This window comes from Gopherus flavomarginatus, chromosome 9, assembly GCF_025201925.1.
Source record: "Gopherus flavomarginatus isolate rGopFla2 chromosome 9, rGopFla2.mat.asm, whole genome shotgun sequence".
Classification (NCBI taxonomy): Eukaryota; Metazoa; Chordata; order Testudines; family Testudinidae; genus Gopherus; species Gopherus flavomarginatus.
Window position 1 is genome coordinate 31117040 of NC_066625.1, and position 20522 is coordinate 31137561.

The following is a 20522-nucleotide window of genomic DNA, read 5'->3' on the forward strand; positions in this document are numbered from 1 at the left end:
GCCCTGTGAGGAAGGCATTGCTTGTGAGGAGGGGTTTGTGCAGGGATTGCCCCAGTGTGAAGGCTGTCCTGCTTGCACAAGCTAAATGATGACGACAAAGCTGTCAGGAGGCAAGCTCCCTGCCCCGCAAAGTCTAAATGCCTTCTGGTTAGAAATCCATTTCAAACCCTGGCCGGGCGCTGGGGCCATATACCTGATCAGACTGTTAGTCCATCTTTCCTGGTGTCTGACTTCTGGCAGCAGCCAGTAGCTGACATTTCAGCCAACTCCCACGCTGGATGCATGCTGTCTAGCAGCACAGGAATCAGCTTACTCCTTGTATCTGAGCCTGCCACATGGAGCAATTTCCATCTGGCCTGCACCCACCTAGCACTCCCTTCAGTTTGCATTTAGTCATGAGCCTTCCTGGGGGCTGAACATGACTTCCCCTGTTCTGGTCAGGTGTCGGTCTGCCCCTGACTCCAGAGAGCGTTGCATTCTCTCTTTCTCTGAGCCCTTATTGCTGAGATAGGAGGTGGCTCTGGGGGGGCCGCTCCAGGATGAAAAATGCAAACAGCTTGCTAGTGAGCTCAGTGCTGCCACCTACTCCAGCGACTGTTGCTGTGGCCCTGCTGCAAAATACCTGTTACTAAAAGCACACCAGCAGGTTAGAGTCACAGAGCTTTGCCAATTGCCTTGGAGAGCTAAATAAGTATTTGCCGATAGATCAGCTCAATATGTGCAGTATTCAAGCTATTCCCTGTGACTCATATGGGGAACTACAAGGAAATAACTCTGCCACTATTTATCTAAGGTAACAATGGCAAGGTTTTAAGGGCCAGCACTTGTATTTTAAAGTAGCTCCTTACTGAATTATTAACAATGGTGATTAGAATGGAAAGAGCTTTAAAAATCGTATGTGCCTGTCATCACTGGCATTGGCTGTTCACTTCCTGCACCACTCTGCAGGAGCTGGGAATTGGGTTAGTCAGTATAGCTTCTGTATCTGGTCAGTTTCATTTTCAGGTTCTCATTCTGCTAAGGTGGGGAGAGATAATCTGCTTCAAGCTTGTGTTCCCTTTTTTGACCTGAGGGTAGCCGGAATTTGGGTCTCATAGGCTTTTCCAGTTGGGAGGAGAAATTGGTGATGGAGTCTGGTACCGTTGAGGCAATCTTGTTTGTTTCCAAGGAACATACCAACTCCTGTTTCCCTGAATGCAGGAGGAGCCAGAAGAACAGAAGCTTGTATCTTTGCTTACAGCCCCACACCTCCAGGCTGTGTGTGTCTTTTGCCCCTTCTTATTAGTCTCTCTCTCTCTCTCCCTCACACACACCCCGCCCCCAAGGCAACACCCTGTGGACCCCTGTGCCTGTGTACTTCAAATTCTCTGGGTGGGTTCTCGTACCCCTTTTGTCTTAGGGGGTCTGCTTAACTGTCTCTTACAGCTGTCTTAAATGAGGGGTGGTGGAGGGCATGCTCACACCTGACAATTTGAAGGTTTAACCCAACCCACGACACTTGGAACTGGGAGGGCAGGAGAGCTGAGTTTTCTTCCCACCTTGCCTCAGTGTCACTGTTTGGGCTAGTCAGTTATGCCCCAATTTCCAAAGTTGAGTGACTAACATTACCATATACAGGCCTCAGTTCCGCAAAAGGGACCCACCCATCCAGACTCCCCTCCAGTCCCTTGGAAAGCAGCAGGACTCTTCACCGGCATTTGCAGAACAGGGACTGTAGGTGCCTAGATAAGTGATCCAATTTACAGAGGTGCTGAGCTCTTGCAGGGAAATGGAAGGTGCAGTGGCTGGGCACCGCTGTGCAGGCAGCACTTGTTTAGGTGCCTGAACATGGATTTAGAAGCTGAATTTGAGGTGCCCAACTCTGAAAACGTTGGCCCAAGCCTTTTGGCATTTGATGAAGCAGGAGAGAAAAATGGACTCTACTGAGACAGCCAAGGAAGGCAGAGCCTGTCCTCCCACCCAGTGGCAATGCAACACACTAAAGATCTGTGTGTCTGGCTTTTTGCAGCCCCACAGCCTGATCTTGCCATGTGCAGAGCTTGCATTGACTCCAGTGGCCGTGCCAGACCCATAGAGGGACTGCAGGGACTCCAGCGAAGTCACTAAAGGATTTTATGGGCGCAGAGTCCTAGGGTTGCTCCAGGATTCTCTGTCTGTCTTTCTCAGGGCTTCCCTACAGCTGAGTTGGAGAACCCAATTACCTGACCACTGCAAACTGTAGTGTAGACAGGGCTCTTTAACCAAGCTGAGACCCCGGGCTGTCCGTGGCTTTAGCCCCATTACAGGGACTCCGATGGGTTCTGCCAACACTACAGTGCTAAGCTGTCTGATACCGGGGTGCTTGGTCCAGGTTAGCTGAGTGGGCCTTTGTCTCTGTGTTTCACTGACGCTCACTCTCACTGCCCCGTCCCCTAGCTTTTGTCTCTTTCCCATCCTTGGTTTTCTCTTCCATTTGCTGCAGCACAACCTCTGGCTTTCACCTTGCTGATCTGTAAGCAATTGCAAATAGATTGGAGAAGAGCGCTGATTCCTGTGATCTGGCCTTGTGCCCTGGCCCCCTCCATAGACAGAAGGAGGTGATGGACAGCTTGGCTGTGTGAGACATCTCCTTGCAGCACATTAATCGGCTGCTTACCCACAGAGGGAGCTGCCGGTGCTAGACAGGGTATTTTTAGCCGAGGCGCTCACGATTCCCCTCTTGGGGATGCTATTTATAGAGGCCGAAAATTAATCAAACCACACCTCATCTCTCCCTCCCGCCCTCCAGCTCCCCTCCAATGGGCGAGGAGTGGCAGTCACGGCAAGCTGGCATGAGCAGACTGTTCATTTCCAACCCAGCTGCTGCAGCTCTGCCTGTAAGCAGAAGCTCCTTGCCCAGCCCAGCGACAGTCATGTCCCCCGCAGTGCGCACACACGTTGCATCCCTTGCCCCAACCCTGTGGGGCCTGCGCTTCCAGTGCCTGAGGGATAACACTTGGCAAAAGCAGTCGTAGGGAGCCAGGGGCCTGAGCTGGCTCCCCTTGAAATCAAGGGCTCAGCTGCCTTTGCTTTGGTGGGAGCAGGAACCGACCCTGTGTTCCCTGGAGAGGGAGGAATGCGTGAGAGGCTGGGCCCAGGTGGATGTGCTGGGAGGGCGTGGGGCTGCAGGAGGCTGGAGGAGGGAGTTGAAAGGATGCAGGCTGGCTGGGGAGCATGGCAGTGGACCCACTGGGGAGGGGGAGATAGCTGGGAAGCACAGTGTCGCCTAGCTCGGTGCGTATGGAGCTGGGAAGCCACTGGCTGGTTAGGGGGCTATAGGGCTGGAAAGGTGTCAGAAGCTGAAGCGTGGGCCCAGGGCGGTGAAGGCTAGCTGGGTCCCACAGGGTGGATGCAGCCCCTCTCTCCCCCAGAGGGTGGCCCCTGCAGGTCAGCGCTGAGGCGCATTGGCAGGGATTGTGCTGAACCTGCTGCAGGGGTGAACGGAGGAGTTCAGCCCAGGGCTGTCAAGCCAGAGGGCCGAAAACCAGCCGAGCTCTGTGCACTAACGAGAGCCCCCCACTCTTTTCTGCTCTTCCCCTCCCTGCAGCAAGCTGCCCAGCTGGGCCCGTGCGGTGACCCCCCGGATATTCTACATCACAGAGAAGGCCTGGAACTATTACCCCTACACCATTACGGGTAAGAGGCCCTCAGCCCTGCCCCCCACTCAGCCACTGCTCTTTGGGCATGCGGAGAGGCACCATTCTTCTCCTCCTCCCCATCCTCCAGCCCTTCTCACCGCAGCTGCTTCTGCCACCGGCACCGGTCTGGCAGGGGAGTGACTCCCGACCCCCACTGGCACAGGGGACAGCGGGCCCAGGCCCAGACCCTCCCATTGTTGGGCACATCAGGAACTACAAAGCAATTTCCCCCACACCCTCTGGCCTCCTGAGGCAGAGATTCAACTTCCCTCATACCAGGTTGGGGGACCCCCCACACACACACCAGGGCTTTGTGTTGCAGCATGGACAGGCCTAGACCATGTGTTAGCTGTGCCTTGGTCCCATCTCCACTGCAGGACTGAGCCTTGCTTGAGCCATCCCATGGCTGGGCTGCTGCCAGCTCCCCTCACATGCTGCAGAGCACAAAGAGTCCTGCCCGGCAGCTGCAGATCCACGGCCTGAGGCAGAGGTAGGAGTGCAGGGAGCGAGTCCTCAGCCATAGTAGATGAATGTGGGACCTCACGCAGGGTCCTCGCTGCCCTGGTTTGCCAGCAGCTGCCTGAGCCCTCCACAGGGGGCGCTCTTCTTGGAATGCCAGGCAGAATCCTGCACAGCAGCACTTGCAGCCTTTGGATGGAGCCGTTCCAGCATCCAGCTGTGTGCCCAGGGATTCCCATGCCCCAGTTGTAGGATTCTGCACAGTATAACAGAGCCCGGTCCCCATCCAGGGCGTGGCACTGCCTGTTCATGGTGGTGCCCCCTCTGTAGCCCAGCCAGCTTCACCTCAGATACTTCCCTCAGCAAAATACAGGCTCGTTTACTGGAAATGCTGGACCATTATCTGCTCTAGAACGGCATGGAGGGGAATCCAGCCAGTCAGGCCCCTAGCAGTGCTGAGTGCCAGCGGCATCTGTGTTCTCTGCCCACAGACATTGGGTCTGAATTTCCCCCCTCCACACAGAGCAAGTGGGTTCACCTCCCAGCAGCACGTTGAGGGTGCATCTGAGGTGGTATTTTCACCCATCAGTGATCTCACAAATGGGAGGGAGTGGTTCCCACACAGGGGTAAGGCAAAAAGGGACATGCTGAAACCCAGCCCCATTCATCATTGCCAGCCAATTATCCTTGATTTTTGAAACTCAGGAATTTTAGGTCAATTTTATGGGGGTTTCAGTGGGTTTGACAACTCTCAGTATCGGCAGTGGGGACTCCGCTCCAGAAGCTGGGGGTCTCTCTGGTGGGGTGGGGGTCCTTTGCCCAGGGAGCAGGGGGTCTCTCTAGCTGGATTAAGGGTCCTTTGCTCCAGGAGTAGGAGAGTCTCTCTGGTGGGATTAGGAGGTCCTTCACCCCAGGGAGCAGGGATCTTTCCAGTAGGACTGGGGGTCTCCCCTCGGGGAGTGGGGTTTGTTTCTAGGCCTGAAGAGAAAAGCTGCTCTCCCCTTCCCTTCCCCTGCATTGTGCAGTTCTGATGGAGCCAAACTCCCCTCTAGGGAGGATCAGCTCATCACACCTTGTGTCACTGAGTGAAGCAGCGTTTCCCAGTGGTCTGAGCACAGTGCTGGGAGCCAGGAGCCCCATGTTTGAATCCCAGCTCTGGCACAGTCTGTTCACTTGGACAGATCCCCTACAGGCCGCCCTCCTCCCTGCAGTAACTCTGCTGGCATGGGGAGTGGCAGCAGGGGTGCCCTCCTCCCCTGCTTGTGGAGCTGTCTCATTGTTTGGCTGGACTGTCACAAAGCGACACTTGGGTGCATGAAGACCCAGCAGCCGTTCCTCGGTCTCACCTCTCTCGTCTCTCTCCCCGGTGCCCTGCTCTCCTGCGATCACCATGCTGTCGGTGCAGAGTACACGGTAAGAACAGGCACCTGCCATTATACCATTCCCAGTACCCATGCTGGGCTCGCCACTGGAGCTGCTGTGGGGAGCACTGGCACTGCTGCGCCTGGGTAGATAGGGGGCTGCTAGGCATGACTGGGGTGTGGGGGATGTGTGTGCAGGAGAGCGAATTTAGAGCAGCCCCATTATTTTCCTGACTGGCAGCTCAGAGGGAAAAGCACCAGCCCCTCTTGTACTGCTAGACTAAGCCCCCACTGCTCCCTTTCTCCATCCATCATGCTTACAGTGCGCCTGGGGTAGATGGCCCCATGGCTGGCCCCGCCCCACCACCCTGCCAATCCCTGTCCTGAGGGCAACTCAGGGTGGTTCTGCCTCCAGCCTGAGGGAGAGGGTTAACCCCTTCCCTGACAGACACTGGGTGGGGCCTGTACACTGTCACAAGGTGTATCTTGCCACTCACTGACATCTACTCCCTTTGCACCCCACTGCCGTCACACGCATGCCGTCCTAGCTCCCCTCCTGCCTGGCCATCATTCACTCCCACGGCTCAGGAGACTGCGCTAACCCTCCCCTTGCTAGGCTGGCTCCCTCCAGGGCAGACACAAGCAGGCCAATGAGCTCGGCAGCGTGGGGAGCACTGGCACTGCTGCGCCTGGGTAGATAGGGCGCTTTAGTGCCCTGGGAATTGCCCCGACCAGCAGTCTGATGAGAGCCTCTGATGATAAGTGGGTCTGACATGGGGCTCACTGGGGAGGAGGACTTGACCCTGCGCTGGCCTAGCTAGCATTGGGTGATGTTCTCCAGGCTGGCTCGTAATGGCCTCGTCCTCTCTCTGCAGTGCTCCTTCCTGCCAAAGTTCTCCATTTACATTGAGACCAAGTACGAGGATAACTGTGGAGACAACGCGAATGTAAGTGGCTCCAACACACACCCCACATGCTCTACCACTCCTCTACCATATTTGCTGAACTCCACTGGAACCAACCATTCCTAACCCAGACCCGCCCAGTGCCTCCAGCTGGGGTGCTGAAGGGGACGCTGTGGGGTGAGGCTGTTGGGCTCCTTTCCCCTATTGCATGGGGCAGTGGTATGCAGCCCCGCACCACTCCAATGACCCCCTTCCACTAGGTGTGTGTGGGCTCCCGTGTATGCCCGGGGAGCATGCAGCATCTCCTAGAGGAGGCCAGAGCCTCCAGTCCAGTTGCCTAGGCAGCAAGCTCCCCGGGGCCGGTGTGGGTGTGCCACACATGACTGAGGACATCGCTCAGACTCCAGGCATCACTCTGTTGGCAGCGTCTCTTTGGAGTGAGCCTGAACATAAGAACAGCCATGCTGGGTCAGACCAATGGTCCATATAGCTTAGGCTCCTGTCCTCCGACAGTGGCCAATGCAGGTGCTTCGGAGAACAAATTTGTCAAATCCTGTTATAGTTTTGACCTTCAGAACATCCCCTGGCAAGTTCCACAGGCTGACTGTGTGTTGTGCGAAGTACTTCCTTTTCGTTTGTTTTAAAGTGCTGCCTATTCATTTCATTGGGTGACCTTTGGTTCTTGTGTTATGGGAAGGAGTAAATAACACTTCCTTGTTCACTTTCTTCACCCCAGTCGTGATTTTATAGACCGCGATCATATCCCCTTAGTCATCTCTTTTCGCAGTCTTTTTAATCTCTCCTCGTACAGAAGCTGTTCCATGCCCTTGATCCTTTTTGTTTGCCTTCTCTGTCTGTACCTTCTCCAATTCTAAGGGTGTTTTGTTTTCTTTTTTGAGATGGAGGTAACCAGAACTGCCCACACTATTCAGGATGTGGACATACCATAGATTTCTATAGTGGCATTATCATATTTTCTCTCTTATTACGTATCCCTTTCCTAATGGTTCCTAACATTCTGTTCGCTTTTTTGGCTGCTGCTGCACCTTGAGTAGATATTTTCAGAGAACTATCCGCAATGACTCCAAGATCTCTGTCTTGAGTGGTAATAGTTAATTTAGACCCCATTATTCTGTATGTGTAGTTGGGATTATGTTTTCCAATGTACATTACTTTGCATTTATCAACATTGAATTTCATCTGCCATTTAGTTGCCCAGTCACCCAGTTTTGTGAGATTCCTTTGTAACTCTTTCCAGTCTGCTTTGGACTTAACTATCCTGAATAATTTTGTATCGTCTACAAATTTTGCCACCTCACTGATTACCCCTTTTTCCAAACCATTTATGAGTATGTCGAACAGCACTGGTCCCAGTACAGCTCTCTGGGAAGGACCGCTATTTACCTCTCTCCTTTCTGAAAACTGACCATATAGTCCGACAATTTGTGTCCTATCTGTTAACTAGTTACCAATCCATGAGAGGATCTTCCCTCTTATGCCATGACTGTTTGCTTTGCTTAAGAGCCTTTAGTGAGGGTCCTTGTCCACATGTTTGTTGACTTCTACAAAGAATTCTAATAGACTGATGAGGCATGATTTTCCTTTACACAAGCCATGTTGACTTTTCCCCAACAAATCGTGTTTGTTTATGTGTCTGATAATTCTGTTCTTTACTATAATTTCAACCACTTTCCTGGTACTGAAGTTAGACTTACTAGCCTGTAATTGCCAGGATCGCCCTGGAGCCTTTTCTAAAAATTAGGGTCATGTTAACCATTCTCCAGTCATCTTCAAGGAGCTTTCAGGAGCTCTCCCAGCTGGGAATGGCTCTTGCCCATCACAGAGCTAGTTCTAGCGCCCATTTCCCTGCTAACGTGTTGGCACCGGGTGGGTGCGGGTGGGTGCTCAGGACCAGCTGAAGAGGCTGTGCTTCTTACCCTCTCCCTTCCACCCCTAGATCTTCCTCAGTGACAAAGTCCTGGGCGATCATGAGGTCACCTTCCTGGACATCGCCTTTGACGAGATTCCTGAGCGCTATTATCAGAGCCCAGAGGTAATGCCAGCCCAGGAGGAGAACAGGGAGTGAGCAGGCTGTGTGTAGGTGTTGCCAGCACATCCTTATGCTCCCTCCTACCCTAGGCACTGCTCCGAACACACACCTACAAGGCCTCACACCAACCGCCAGCCTACTCCTGTGCCCACACCTGCCTGCTCAGCCATGGACCTATTCCTCTACAAACCTGCTCCTGCACCGCCTGGCCTGCTCTGGCCCCCTCGGCCCTCTCACCCAGCCTCTGCCTGTCCCTGCCTATCCACATTCATACATTCAAATCCACCCATCCTCAGCTGAAAGGTCCAGTATTAGTGAAGCCTGGGCCAGATGTTCTTGACCACCACTATTAACCCATGAGCTGTTCTAAGTTGGGAGGAGACCAGCTCTGGGGCTGGAATGAAATAGAGCATTGAAACACCCACAGGCTATGGGGTTGGACTAGTTCCTTTCTAGTTGTGATTGGCATCCAGACTTGGCATGCTGAGCCACTCCGTTCTGTCCCTCTCCACGGCAGGACCTACGGTACTTCAGCTCGGTGAAGACGGGCCGGGGGCCCTTGAGAGAAGGCTGGCAGGAGCATACCAAACCCATCATGTGCTCCTACAAACTGGTCACGGTCAAGTTCGAGGTGTGGGGACTGCAGACACGAGTGGAGCAGTTTGTCCACAAGGTGAGTGCATGGTCGTCTGGCATTGTGGGCGGGGTGCTTCTGCCCCTCCAATGAGACAAGGTCGCTGGGTCCCCAGGCGCTGCGGGGGGAGAGGCAGCAAGATCCCAACGTTTCCATGTTCCAGCCAGGGACTCTGTCTGACAAGGCGGGATCAGGCCCACACAGCTCCAGACCTAGCTGAGCACATGCCCAACCCATGTGAGGACTTGAGAACCCTGCAGTCGTTAGCACCTGATCTGGGATTATAAGTAGACCCTGCTGGCTGTGGCTATGTTTTAATGAGCTGGTTAAATAATGAGTGTGCGTACCTGTGTGTGAGTGTGTACACACAAGCAAACATACAGATGTACCACTGCCCTCTACGAGATGGAACTGGAACCTCTCAATTGTGTGTCATAGCCCCTGTACTGCTAACCCTTACTGGAGATTCTCCTTGAGCTCAAGTGACCTGTGCTTTTGGTGCAGGAGAGCGGGAGTCTTGTCCCCGCTGTTGCAGTTATGTTCCAGGTGGACATGGGCTGCGCAGCCCATTGACAGCTGTGAAGTCCTGCATGGTTGCAGATTTCTTACCATGTATCATATTGTATCTGGATGCTGGCTGTTGCCCCAGCCCTGCGCACTGAGAGGAGGCATGGGCTCTTGCTGCTGAGTGCAGGAGCTCAGCATGACAGACCCTACTTCTTCTCTCTGGAGGGGCCACTTGCTCTCTGCCATGAGGAGCTTTCGGGGCTAATTCAAAGCAGTCTGTTCCAGGACTCTGCCCACCTTTGGCAGGGCGGACTCAAGGCTCAGAGCAGAGGGATCTGAGGTTAGGGGAACCCTGGCAGTGCCTGCTAGGATACAACTCTGCTGTGGTTGCAGGTGATCCGGGACATCCTGTTGATAGGACACCGGCAGGCCTTCGCCTGGATAGACGAGTGGTGCGGTGAGTGAGCCTGCGGCAATATTGCTATGGCGGTAGATGAAACTCACTGTGCAGTGGAGCTGCAGGAGCCTCCTGCCATGGTCCCTGGGGACCCCCCTCCCTTTCACCCCCCAACCCTGGTCCTTGCCCTGTGTCTGGGCTGGGCTACAGTGCCAGGGTTTCCCAGCAGCCTCTCCCTGCCACAGTGAAAGGGGTCGTTCCCATTGGAACATGGGGCCCAGCCATCAGAATGCTCGTCCCTTCCCAAGGCAAACCCACTCTCCCCAGGCCTGGGGGAGCATGGAGTCAGCTCCTGCCCTTACAGTCCCTCTGTCTCCATCTAATGCAGGCAAAGCGCCAGCGTGAACACTCTCCTGGTACTGGGAGCAGAGCTGCCCATGGGAGAGTCACTGCCAGCGCTGTGCTGGGGGTCAGTCCCTCCCACCGATAAAGGCATGTGACCCGTCTCATGCCCCATGGAAGGTTGGCACTTCCTCCAGGGCTGACCGTGGCCCTGTAGATTGTGAAGTGTTGCTGCTGTGGGCCGGGAAGCAGAGACAAGGGGATCCCCCACCCCGCTCAGGGTGTCAGCGACTGTTGAAATGCTTTAGAGATCATCTCAAAGGGGCAGAGTCCTGTCCCCTTTGCTAACCCGACTAACTCCCCACCCCCCGAGCTGATACCCCCATTTCCTGGCTTTACCTCTGAGTCTCACTGTTGCTGGGGCTTTTCATTTCGCTGACTCAGCTTCTGAGCCCCCCACACCTTCAGCTCCCCTCCAGTCCCACCCTGGCTGGCACAGCTGCACTGCTCTCCGCTGCCCCTCCTCCCCGTCCTTCACGCATGTCCAGCTGGTGACAGCCACACAGTGCTGGGGGCAAACCTGTGGTTGGCGTTATGTTCGGGGTACTGGAGTGGGCCAGCAGGAGACGTGCCCCGGTAGGATCAGGAATAACCTCTGCTCCCAGCCAGAAGACTCTGGAGCCCCCGGTCTGCTTCCTCAGCCAGCCTGCAAGCTGTTTCGGGCTGTGGCTACATCCGGGATGGAGCTGTGGGTTGACACCCGAGAGCTGCTCTTCGGCGAGGCTGGCAGAGACACAACTGTGTTCCAGCCCCAGTGCTGAAAGCATTATGGGCTTTGACGCCCAGCTCAGGGCATCGCCTGGGCAGGCCTGGCTGCAGAGAAGCCAGTGCCTGAAGCAGAAAGCTGTTCACGCTGGGAGTGCAGGCAGCACGACTGAGTCAGGGGGATGGAGCGAGGGGAAGGCTGTGTCTGGACAGACAGATAGGGCATGGAGGGAGCATAACAATGCTAGTGCTGGGCTTTACTGCCCCCTGGTGCTCCATAGGGGAAGAGGTATTGAGAAGGGAAACAACCCAGTGGTTCTGAGTTAGCTGAGCCAGCCCATCTCCCCAGTTCTCTTGGAAACTCCCAGGGAATCCTGCCAGAGAGGGGTCCACAGCCAGCACATGCAGCCAGACCCAGTAAGATCTTCCCTTCTCTCTGGGCCTGCCGGCACCCCCCTCTTCTTGGGATTTACAGAAGAAGCTGTTCCTGTCACTGCCTCCTGGGGCATCTGCCCTGTGGACAGTCACTGCTTGCCTGGAGGCCAGGCACAATCCAAGTTGGCCAGAGAGGGGGCCCCAGAAAGGGCCCTCTGCAGGGTGCTCTCTTCGGTGAGCAGATGGAGGATGCTGCTGGATAAATTGTGTCACTGTCGGGACAGGGGTCAAGGTTGGCGCAAGGGGATCTCCGTGAGGAAGGGGAGGGCAGACCCCCCGCAGTAAGGAGATGGGGAGGGCTAGCCCAGGAGCAGAATGACCCAGGCGATCACAAAGCAGGAAGGGAGCAGTGGCTGTGACACCAGCAGAAGAGACGTTAGGACTGAAGTAGATGGGAAATCTCTATCCAGAGCTCCTACCCCATTCCCTACAGGAACTTCCACTCGGTGAGAGCGCGGCTGACCTTGCCGTGAGCTCACCCAGCCAGCACTGCTAGGCTGTTGCCTATGACGACTGCTTCTAGGAGAGCGTGAGACTGAAGGACCTGGGAGTGTCCTGCAGCTGGCGTTCCTACGTTAAGTCCGGCAGAAGGAAATCACCCACTGTCAGAGCTCCTATCCGCTCTGTACAGCTGCTCTTGCTGGGAGTGGCTGGGATTGGAGGACGTGGGAGTTCACCTATAGCCAGTACTCCCACACTGTTCCCTACAGTGCCTCCTGCTGGGAGATGCTGGGATTGGAGGACATGGGAGTTCCCCTATAGCCAGCACTCCCACACCATTCCCTACAGTGCCTCCTGCTGGGAGACGCTGGGATTGGAGGATGTGGGAGTTCCCCTATAGCCAGTACTCCCACACCATTCCCTACAGTGCCTCCTGCTGGGAGAGATTGGGACTGGAGAAACCTTTCCACCACTGCACAGCGAGGGAGGGCGTGTTGGGCCCCTCAGAGGTCACTGGTGTTTGCACTGGGCTTGGAAGGTGATGCTTTAACTGGCCAGAGCTAGTGGTTCAAGGTCTCTGCTCAGCAGAGAGGTCTAGTTTGCGAAACGATAGCTGTGCAATTTGCTGGTGCTTTCTTTTCCTTCACCTTCAGTCTTTCGGGGCTGGGTTACCGATCGGTCTCCTGGGTAACAGTACTAACAACTGTCTGCTGCTCTCACTGGGTCTGAACTGTGCTGACCGTGCAGGGCACCATCTCTTCAGCTCACAGTCTGGGTGATCACAGCAGAGGCTAGACTTCAGCGCCTGTGCACCCTCCAGGGCTGCCATCCATCTGGCTCCTGGGGCTCCCTGAGACTCGCGGCTCTTAGGCACCTCCTGGGGTCAGCCTGAAGTTCAGCAAAGGAAGTTTAGCTTGGCTGCAGGGCGATATGGAGTGGAGCTGCATCTCATTATGTAGATGGGATTGGCTGGTCTTTGGGGGCACAGGGGTGTCTGCTTGTGAAGCAGATGCCTTGAAAGGGGAAGGTCTTTCTTCCCCCCCCCTCACTTTCCTGGTGGCAGCCTGTTGAAGTCTGTCCAAATATCTTTCTGTCCTATGCATGTTTGTTTCTGTGACTAGCTTTGTGCTGGGTTCTCTGTGTTATGCCTCTTCATGAGCGCCTGGCTGAGAATGCCTGAGCGTGCCGCAAGTGGAGAGAGAGACTCTGTGTGTGTGTGTTTGTGCGTGTGTGTGCATGTGCATAGAGAGAGCGAGACTCTGTGTGTGTGTATGTCCTGAGTTCCTGGTGGAGGAGGTGGGAGGCATTGGCTAAGGAGGAGCCTGGCCTGAGCAGGTTGGCCAGCCTGATGGAGATGCTAGGAAGAGGGACAGTGACATGGCCCCCACTGGAATCCCAATGTGACAAATGCATGGGCTGGAGACCATCTCATCACTCCCACCATCACCTTGGTCCCAGCCACGTTACAAGCAAAGCTTTATAAGCTGTGTCTACAGAGCACAGCTGCAGGGCACGTGGCAGAGGGTGTCTGGCTATGTCTGTTTCAGCCAGACCCTCGCCTGAATGCATTGTGTGTGTGTGTGTGTGTGTGTGTGTGTGTGTGTGTGTGTGTTTTCATATTGGGATATATTGCACTGGGGAGAGCATGCATCTTCTGGCAGGGCAGTGCGCAGCAGTTTCTGAATAGGATGGAGGAGGGGGCATCCAGTATGGAGACACAAGTGATGGGTACGGGGGGTGGGGGTGCCTGCAAAAACACTCTGGAGACACAAGTGATGTGTGTGTGTGTGCGTGTGCACACTCAGAATGGAGACATGCGTTGTGTGTGGGGGCAGAGGTGTACATCCAAACTGCAGACACAAGTGATGGGTAAGGGTGTGTATGTGCACGAGTGTACATGCACATCCAGAATGGAGTCTAAAGTGATGAGGTGTGTGTGTACATGTGCCTGTGTGTGTGTGTGTAGCTACAACCAGCATAGAGACCCAAGTGATAGCCAGCTGCATTCTTCTGTGACTGTCTGGGGTTTCCCTTCTTGAAAAGTGTCTTGGCTGTTGGGCCAGCTGGCCCCATTGCCGCGCTTGGGCTGGATGTGTAAGGAGTTCCCTGGAGGCGCTCTTCTTGCTAACTGAGCAGTGAGAGGGTCTCTGCATGTTACAGACATGCCCCTGGAGGAGGTTCGCGCCTTCGAGACTCAGATGCAAGTGGCCACAAACCAAAAGTTCAGAAGCCAGGACCCCTAGCTTCCCACTCGCCCCGCCCTGGACTTTCCTTTGTATGTATGTTCCTTTTTGGTTTCTCTCTTTCTCCAGTTCTTGCAGCCATTGTTCAGGTTTCCTCCCAGCCCCACCTCTGTGCAGTAGGGCTTGACATGGGAGCAGCTCCTTCCCTGATGTCAGTCTGAAATCAGCTTTCGGGCAGAGCTGTGTGTTACTGTGGGCCCCCACTGCTAACGTGGGGTGAGGAGTTGGAGCTGGGTGGCCTGGCAGGCCCTCTCCTGTGCCAACACTCTTTAGAGCTGATCACCAGCAAGCAGGGAGTGCTCAGACCTAGCGGCCGCGGGGAGGGGAGCAGCAGGTGCTTGGGGCTGTGAGACTGTCCTTTCCTGTGTTGGTTACACTGCCATGTCTTGGTCAGGCCGGGTTTTCCTTCGCTCTGCTGGGGGCTCCTCACTGGCAAACTAGGCACAGAGTTCCCTTCCCACATCCCAGCCCCATGGAGATTGGACACACACATGTATTCACCTCCGGGCAGATTGCACGCACACATCTACACCCCAGTTCCCTGGAGATTATTCTCACACACGGTGCCCCTTCCACCCCCACAACCTCCTTCCGAAGCTGATGGTTTCAGAGGGACACATTCACAACTGCACCAGAGTCCTGTTTCCTATTCACAGCTCATGCAGTCTCTTCCATTGGCATCTCCCCCTGGTGTCCTGGATCCTGAGCGGGCAGTGCCACCACTTGCTTTTTTGGAGCTGCTTGCTTGGATCCCCTTGTCCTTTGCTTTCCTGGGCTGACTGGATTCAGCCATAGAAATTTGACCAATGAGCACTAGAAGCTCTGGGAGCTCTTGGTGAATGAGTTGGATTTCCCAGTACCTCCTGAGGATATGGATCAGCCCAGCCCTTAATTTGGGTCCGTCAGGAGAGTATTTAGTTAATACTCGTGGAAGAGGCAGAGGACAGCAGGATGGTCAGAGCAGAGGCTGTGCCAGCTTCCCCAGTACAGCTGTGCCGCAGCACCTCGCCCTGACCTACGTCCCCTGCTATTCCAGTATTAGACCCTCACAAATTAACAGCCCAGAATGGAAAACTGGGCCCTGGCTCATGGCACAGCCCATAGCACAGGTATGCAGGTAGTCCAGGCTGTTTGCTGGACCTGACACAGCTGGCTTGCCCAAGAGGCAAGAAGCATGTCTGTTCACCTGCTGGCTCTGTAGATCCAGCCATGTACAGGAGCTGCCCTGTGGTGGTCATGGCTGAGTTGACTCACTCCCACATCCCTCGGCTTCATGGGCCAAGGGGGCCAAGGCTGAGGCAAAGCTGGGGGCGGGCATGGGGCTGGCAGCCAGGGCCAGAAGCAGAACTGGCTAGTGCTCCCTCCCTGCCCCCTGTGGGGGCTGGCCCGGGCCCCAGCTGTGCCCCCAAATCTTAGGGGGGGGCGCCCCACAGTTTGGGGACCTCTGAGATTGTTCCACAGATGGTGGAAATCACCTTGAGCAGCCTCATCCTCAGAAAACCCAGGTTTATGGGACAGCTGGCCCTCAACTTGACAGAGGCTTAAGAGGAAGAGGCCACCCTTAGTTACTCTGGCTGTGGAGGCAGAAGCTGTTTTTTGCCTGGCACTCGGAGAGCAAAGGGAGCAGGTGCCACCCGCTCTGCTGTCTCTGGTACGGGCCTGTGAACTCTGTTTCTCTTTGCTCTTGGCAGAGATGACGATGGACGAGGTGCGCCAGTATGAGAGGGAAACTCAGGAAGCCACCAACGAGATCATCGGCAGGGTAACGCCCTCCATTTCCATCAGCGAGGTGGGGCAGCCCTCGGCCACTCACAGCGCCCCTGCTAGTGCCCCCTCCACGCCACTGAGCGGCGACCCCCCAGAATTCCTCAGCGCCCCCAAGGACAGGGCCCGGAAGAAATCCGCTCCGGAAATGCTGACACTGCCAGCACTGAGGGAGCGCGCCAGTGCTGAGTAATAGCTACCCTTGGGCCAAGCCCATCGGACGGACGCAGAGCCCCGATTCCTTCCTCCCATGACTTGGGGACAACGCCATCCACCTAACCTGCCTTGAGTTGCCTAAACTCTACAGTTGTCCTTCAGAATGTCGTTCCCTCCCTCCCCAATAAAAGAGATCCCAGATCGGTTCCAGAGCCGGACAGCGGAAGCCCCGTTGTGAGGTTGCAAACTTCCCTGCTGTCATAGACGGCCTGAGGCTGCCGTCTCCCTACTCCCCTGTGGTCGTCTCTCTCTTCTCAGCATTCCAGTGCAGGCTCTGTTTTGCCAGCCATCGACTCAGGGAGAGCTCCTGGTCCAGCCAGCACATCGGCGCCATTTCTTGAGGGAGATGCGCTGCACTGAACCATTTCGGCTGCGCTGCTCAGCCACCGCTCACCTGTCCTGGGGGGTGATGCTCCTCCAAGCACCCTCTGCTGGAGCCAGGCTGGGGAAGGAAGCCAACATGCCAACCTCTCCCTAAGGAAGTTGGAAGCACCTTAGAAACGACAGTGGATTCTGCTTATTAGCAACCTCTTAGCTGCCATTATCTGGAAGTTACCAATGAGCGGGAGGCAGGTGTACGGGGCTGCTGCTAGGGAAAGAAGTGTTGGGATACGCTGAGCAGGGTCCTCGGTGCCAGGGCAGGACATGGCCTGGAGAGCGCATGGAAAGGTACCTTGCAAGCCCAGCGCTTCCTTCCTGTGCTGCCCTGCAAACCTGCCTGAAGCTGTGGCCAAGCTGTCAGTAAGCAGCAGGCCATCGGCAGTGTGCGAATCCCATTAACATTACAGGGGGAAGGATCAGCTGGCCGAACACTACTATTAACCAGAAGCTGTTAGTATCAGGATTCCTTGTAGGTGGAATCTACGATATCCATAAAAACTGCCAGGCATTGGCTGCCTCTGGTCCCCACTGGGACCTGCCAGGACTTATAGCTGATGTCCCTGCCGCCTCCCATGATTTCTGGCTGCACGCCTGGCTTCCCTGTAAAACAGTGGCCCCACCATCCACCTAACCTCACTGTACAGTCTCCTCCCAGCTGCAAAGCCATGGTGAGGGCATCTGCTTCCTTCCCAGGCTAAATAGGAGAGCCAGGTATTGGACTGAAGGGTGGTGCTGCCGACAGCCCTATTCAGACTGCTTTGGGGACAATCCCCTGCGGCCAAACAAGATTTCTCATGGCACTGGTGAAGAGCCAGGCTGGGGCCTTGTCTATGCTAGGGACAGTTTCCTACCTGTTGCTAGCCCTGGTTCTCTGGCACTAGCTATGTTAGGAGCCCCAGTGTAGAAAAGGCCCCGCCAGATTGTACACCTGCTCTGAGTCGGGGGTTATGTGACACAGGCCTGATTATCATTTACATTCAGGGCCCCATCCTCTGCCCTGTCAGTAGTTCAAAGCAGCTGTGGTGTGCATTGGCGCTGGCAGACAGCAAGCCGGCTTTGCCAGGCCCCGGTGTTGCTAAGCGGTGGATATGCCTCAATGTTAGGAATGGGGAGGGGAGCGTCAGCCTTTGTCTCTAGTGTAGACAGGTCCCTGAAGCCTGAATTGCTGCTCTTCACATTGCTGCTTCTGCTGTCCCAGCTGAGCTGTTCCAACTGCGCCTCAGTCACCTCAGACTTCAGCAGCCTTGAAACTGCCTCTTGCTAATCCAGCTCCCTGCTGGAGTAGGGTCTTATTGCCAGCTGAGCCTCAGGAGCTGCCATGCAGGACCCAAGGGATGCTGGAAATGTGCAGACTCTGGGAACGGGGGTGTCTACCACCAGCCGTCATAGCCATAAGGCTGGTTTTGAACCGCCCATACTAAGCACACGTTGAATTGCACTTATTCCTAAACAGGAATCTCCCCAACTACTTCCCCTCTGCTAGGGCCTCCTGGCTGGTCTCTGTTTGGGTTGTAATTATCCATGGCTATGAATCGTTTCCCAGACCAGCGGAAATGAAATAGCCAGTGTCTGCTTCAAGAAAGTGCATGTGCCTGCTGCAGGGACAGGGATGGTCTAACCTGAGGAACAAGGCCCTGATCCCGTGAGGATCCGAGCACCTCTGCTGTAGCTCTGTGCCCCTTCCGTTGAGGGTAGAGGCCTCAGCAGCAAGCAGGGTCAAGCTTGTAGTGTTTTACATGAGGCCACTGGAAGAGTAGATTGGCTCTTGCTTGGGATTCATAGTTGCCCGCTGAGAAGCACTGGGACATGATTGGAAGAGGCTGGATTTGGAGATGCACCCACGTTTGGATATTTTTCCCAACCTTTTACAAACTATCTCAAAGTCTTGAGTCTGCAAAACTGGACTGGGATTTGATGGGAACAGGGTCTCGTGGCATTTTGTCACCCCTGGAAGCTATGTGAAAATGGGGAACATTAACCAAGCATTTTGGACAAGTTGAGTTTGAGCTGAAGGTTTGGGTTTATTTTTAATTTGATCTAGGCTGGTTTGTCCGCCCCATGGGTGAGTGTAAAAGGCTGATGCAGTTGTGTAGAAAATCCATTCACTGCCTGGCAGCGCTGAATGTGCAGTGGAAGGAAGTGTTTTTATATGTGCTATAAAAGGTTGGATATTCGAGATGGGCTAGACCCAGAGACTCCAATTCAAACCCTTCCCAAGGGTGAGGAGTTGGATTTGAATCCTCCGAGTGTGGTTCGGGTTCTGGATCAAATCCAGAATTGGGAGGGATCTATTTGCTGCTTCCACGAATCAGCTGAAATCTCACAAAGCCACATGGCAAGATTTTTGCACCCTCGGATTTACACTGAAGACCAGAATTCCAAGTCAGAGCCTTGCTCCTTAGGATCCGAGTCCATCTCTGGGGTAGATCATTGTCCCTGATTGGATGGATTTTACAAAGCCGCCTCTGGTGTCACTGAGTTTTATGTACCTCGCTCAAGTTTTGTGTAGTATGGACTAAGCCTTATAATGTGTCTGGTGCTTCCTGGGTCTCAGGGCCTTGTGCGGCTGGGAATTGGTCTGTGTTCTGCCCGGATGCAACATTCCAGTCTGGACTTCTCTCCTTCATGTCTTTAATCGTGAGCCCTCGCAGGTTCACGCTTTGTGCCAAATTCCAGGGCTATGTGTTGGTGCCCGTGGAAAGTGTGTGCGTGAGCATGTGGGTGTGTGGACCACTGGCCTCACGTAGCCATAAGCGTGTGTTCCCGCTGCAGCCAATGCGGACGTGTTTGGGCTGCTTCAGTTTTGGTCCCCAGAGGCACTGGGCTGGGGTTCTGTCTCTTGTGGGTGGCACAGGGCCTTGGCTTCCTGAGGTGCCACCTGGGCAAGTGTGCAGCAGCTGGCAATGGCAGGGGCTCTGCAGGGAGCACACAGGAGACTGGCTCTTGATTGGAGCCCTCTGAGAAAGTGCCAACCATCATGTATGGTGGCCAGAGGCCAGTGCTGAAGCTGAAGGGCCATTCTCTTATAAATAGCACCTGGCCATGGGTGTCTGCCGAAGAGCCACTCCCGCCATTCCTCCACCCCATTCCCATTCTTGAGTCCAGGGGTTGTGTGTGTGCAGAGCCCCTGCCTCTCTGTCCCCCTGCACTTTGAATGAGGCTAGGGCTGCAACTGCCAGCCTGTAAATAGGGATTTGCTGAAGACAAAACCCAAATGTGAGACGGGAGGGTCTGCATCACAGTAGGGTCTGGGGGAATGTATCTTGCATGCAAGTGTCATGATGTAGCATTTCCCACCGCTCATCTGGCTTCCTACCCTCCCCGCCCAACTCCCAACTGCTCTTACCCCCTTCCCTCCATGCCCCGTCCTCTCACATCCTCACTGATTTCTTTCTTTCTCTTCCCCTCCTCCCCCCTAGGCAGCCAGGGCAGTGTGGGTCTGTGACCTGTGGGCTGAGGGAAGCCCTGGGTGCAGGCTGCCAGGTGTGCGCTGAGCTGGTAGCAGTGGGCACTGCCTTTCAGCAGATCCGGGTGGGGAGAGGGGAGCATAGACCTTCCCTGCTGAGAGGCTTAGATCAGCTCTTGAAGGACAGGGACACCCGACCCCTGCATTCCCTGCAGACTGTTGAGGCCACCCCCTGGATGCACAGGGGCTCAGCCTGGGCCTAGGGAAGCAGGCTTGCCCTGGTGACACCAGCGCCCCCTTCTGTCTGTTCCAGGCAGGCAATGTGAAATATTTTTCTCGAATTTGTTCCTGCAGCCCTGTGCTCCTCGCATGTGAGAGGCCATTTTGGTGTGGGCCAGCTAAAGAGGGGGGCAGGGGCTGGCTTCCTTTCTTACAATGAAGCCCTTTTCAGAAATAAAGCCATTGCTACTGGCTTCTCGTGTGTGGTTTTTTGTCTCTGCTGGTTCTCCCGTCCGTGCTCTGCGCCCCTCCTGGGAGTATGTCACCTGCAGGGAAAGGGG

General features: G+C 55.1%; 1 protein-coding gene across 1 annotated transcript in view; it reads left to right on the forward strand.

The window, feature by feature from the left end:
• Positions 1 to 20425, forward strand: part of LOC127058450 (cytoplasmic phosphatidylinositol transfer protein 1-like) — a 43348-nt gene extending 22923 nt beyond the window's left edge. Inside the window, exons 4-10 of the mRNA XM_050968520.1 lie at positions 3566 to 3654; positions 5521 to 5528; positions 6352 to 6423; positions 8339 to 8434; positions 8949 to 9104; positions 9966 to 10029; positions 15887 to 20425. Of these exons, the coding sequence (XP_050824477.1) occupies positions 3566 to 3654; positions 5521 to 5528; positions 6352 to 6423; positions 8339 to 8434; positions 8949 to 9104; positions 9966 to 10029; positions 15887 to 16152 (751 nt within the window). The 3' untranslated portion in view covers positions 16153 to 20425. The remainder of the gene's footprint in view (positions 1 to 3565; positions 3655 to 5520; positions 5529 to 6351; positions 6424 to 8338; positions 8435 to 8948; positions 9105 to 9965; positions 10030 to 15886) is intronic.
• The last annotated feature ends 97 nt before the right edge of the window (positions 20426 to 20522 follow it).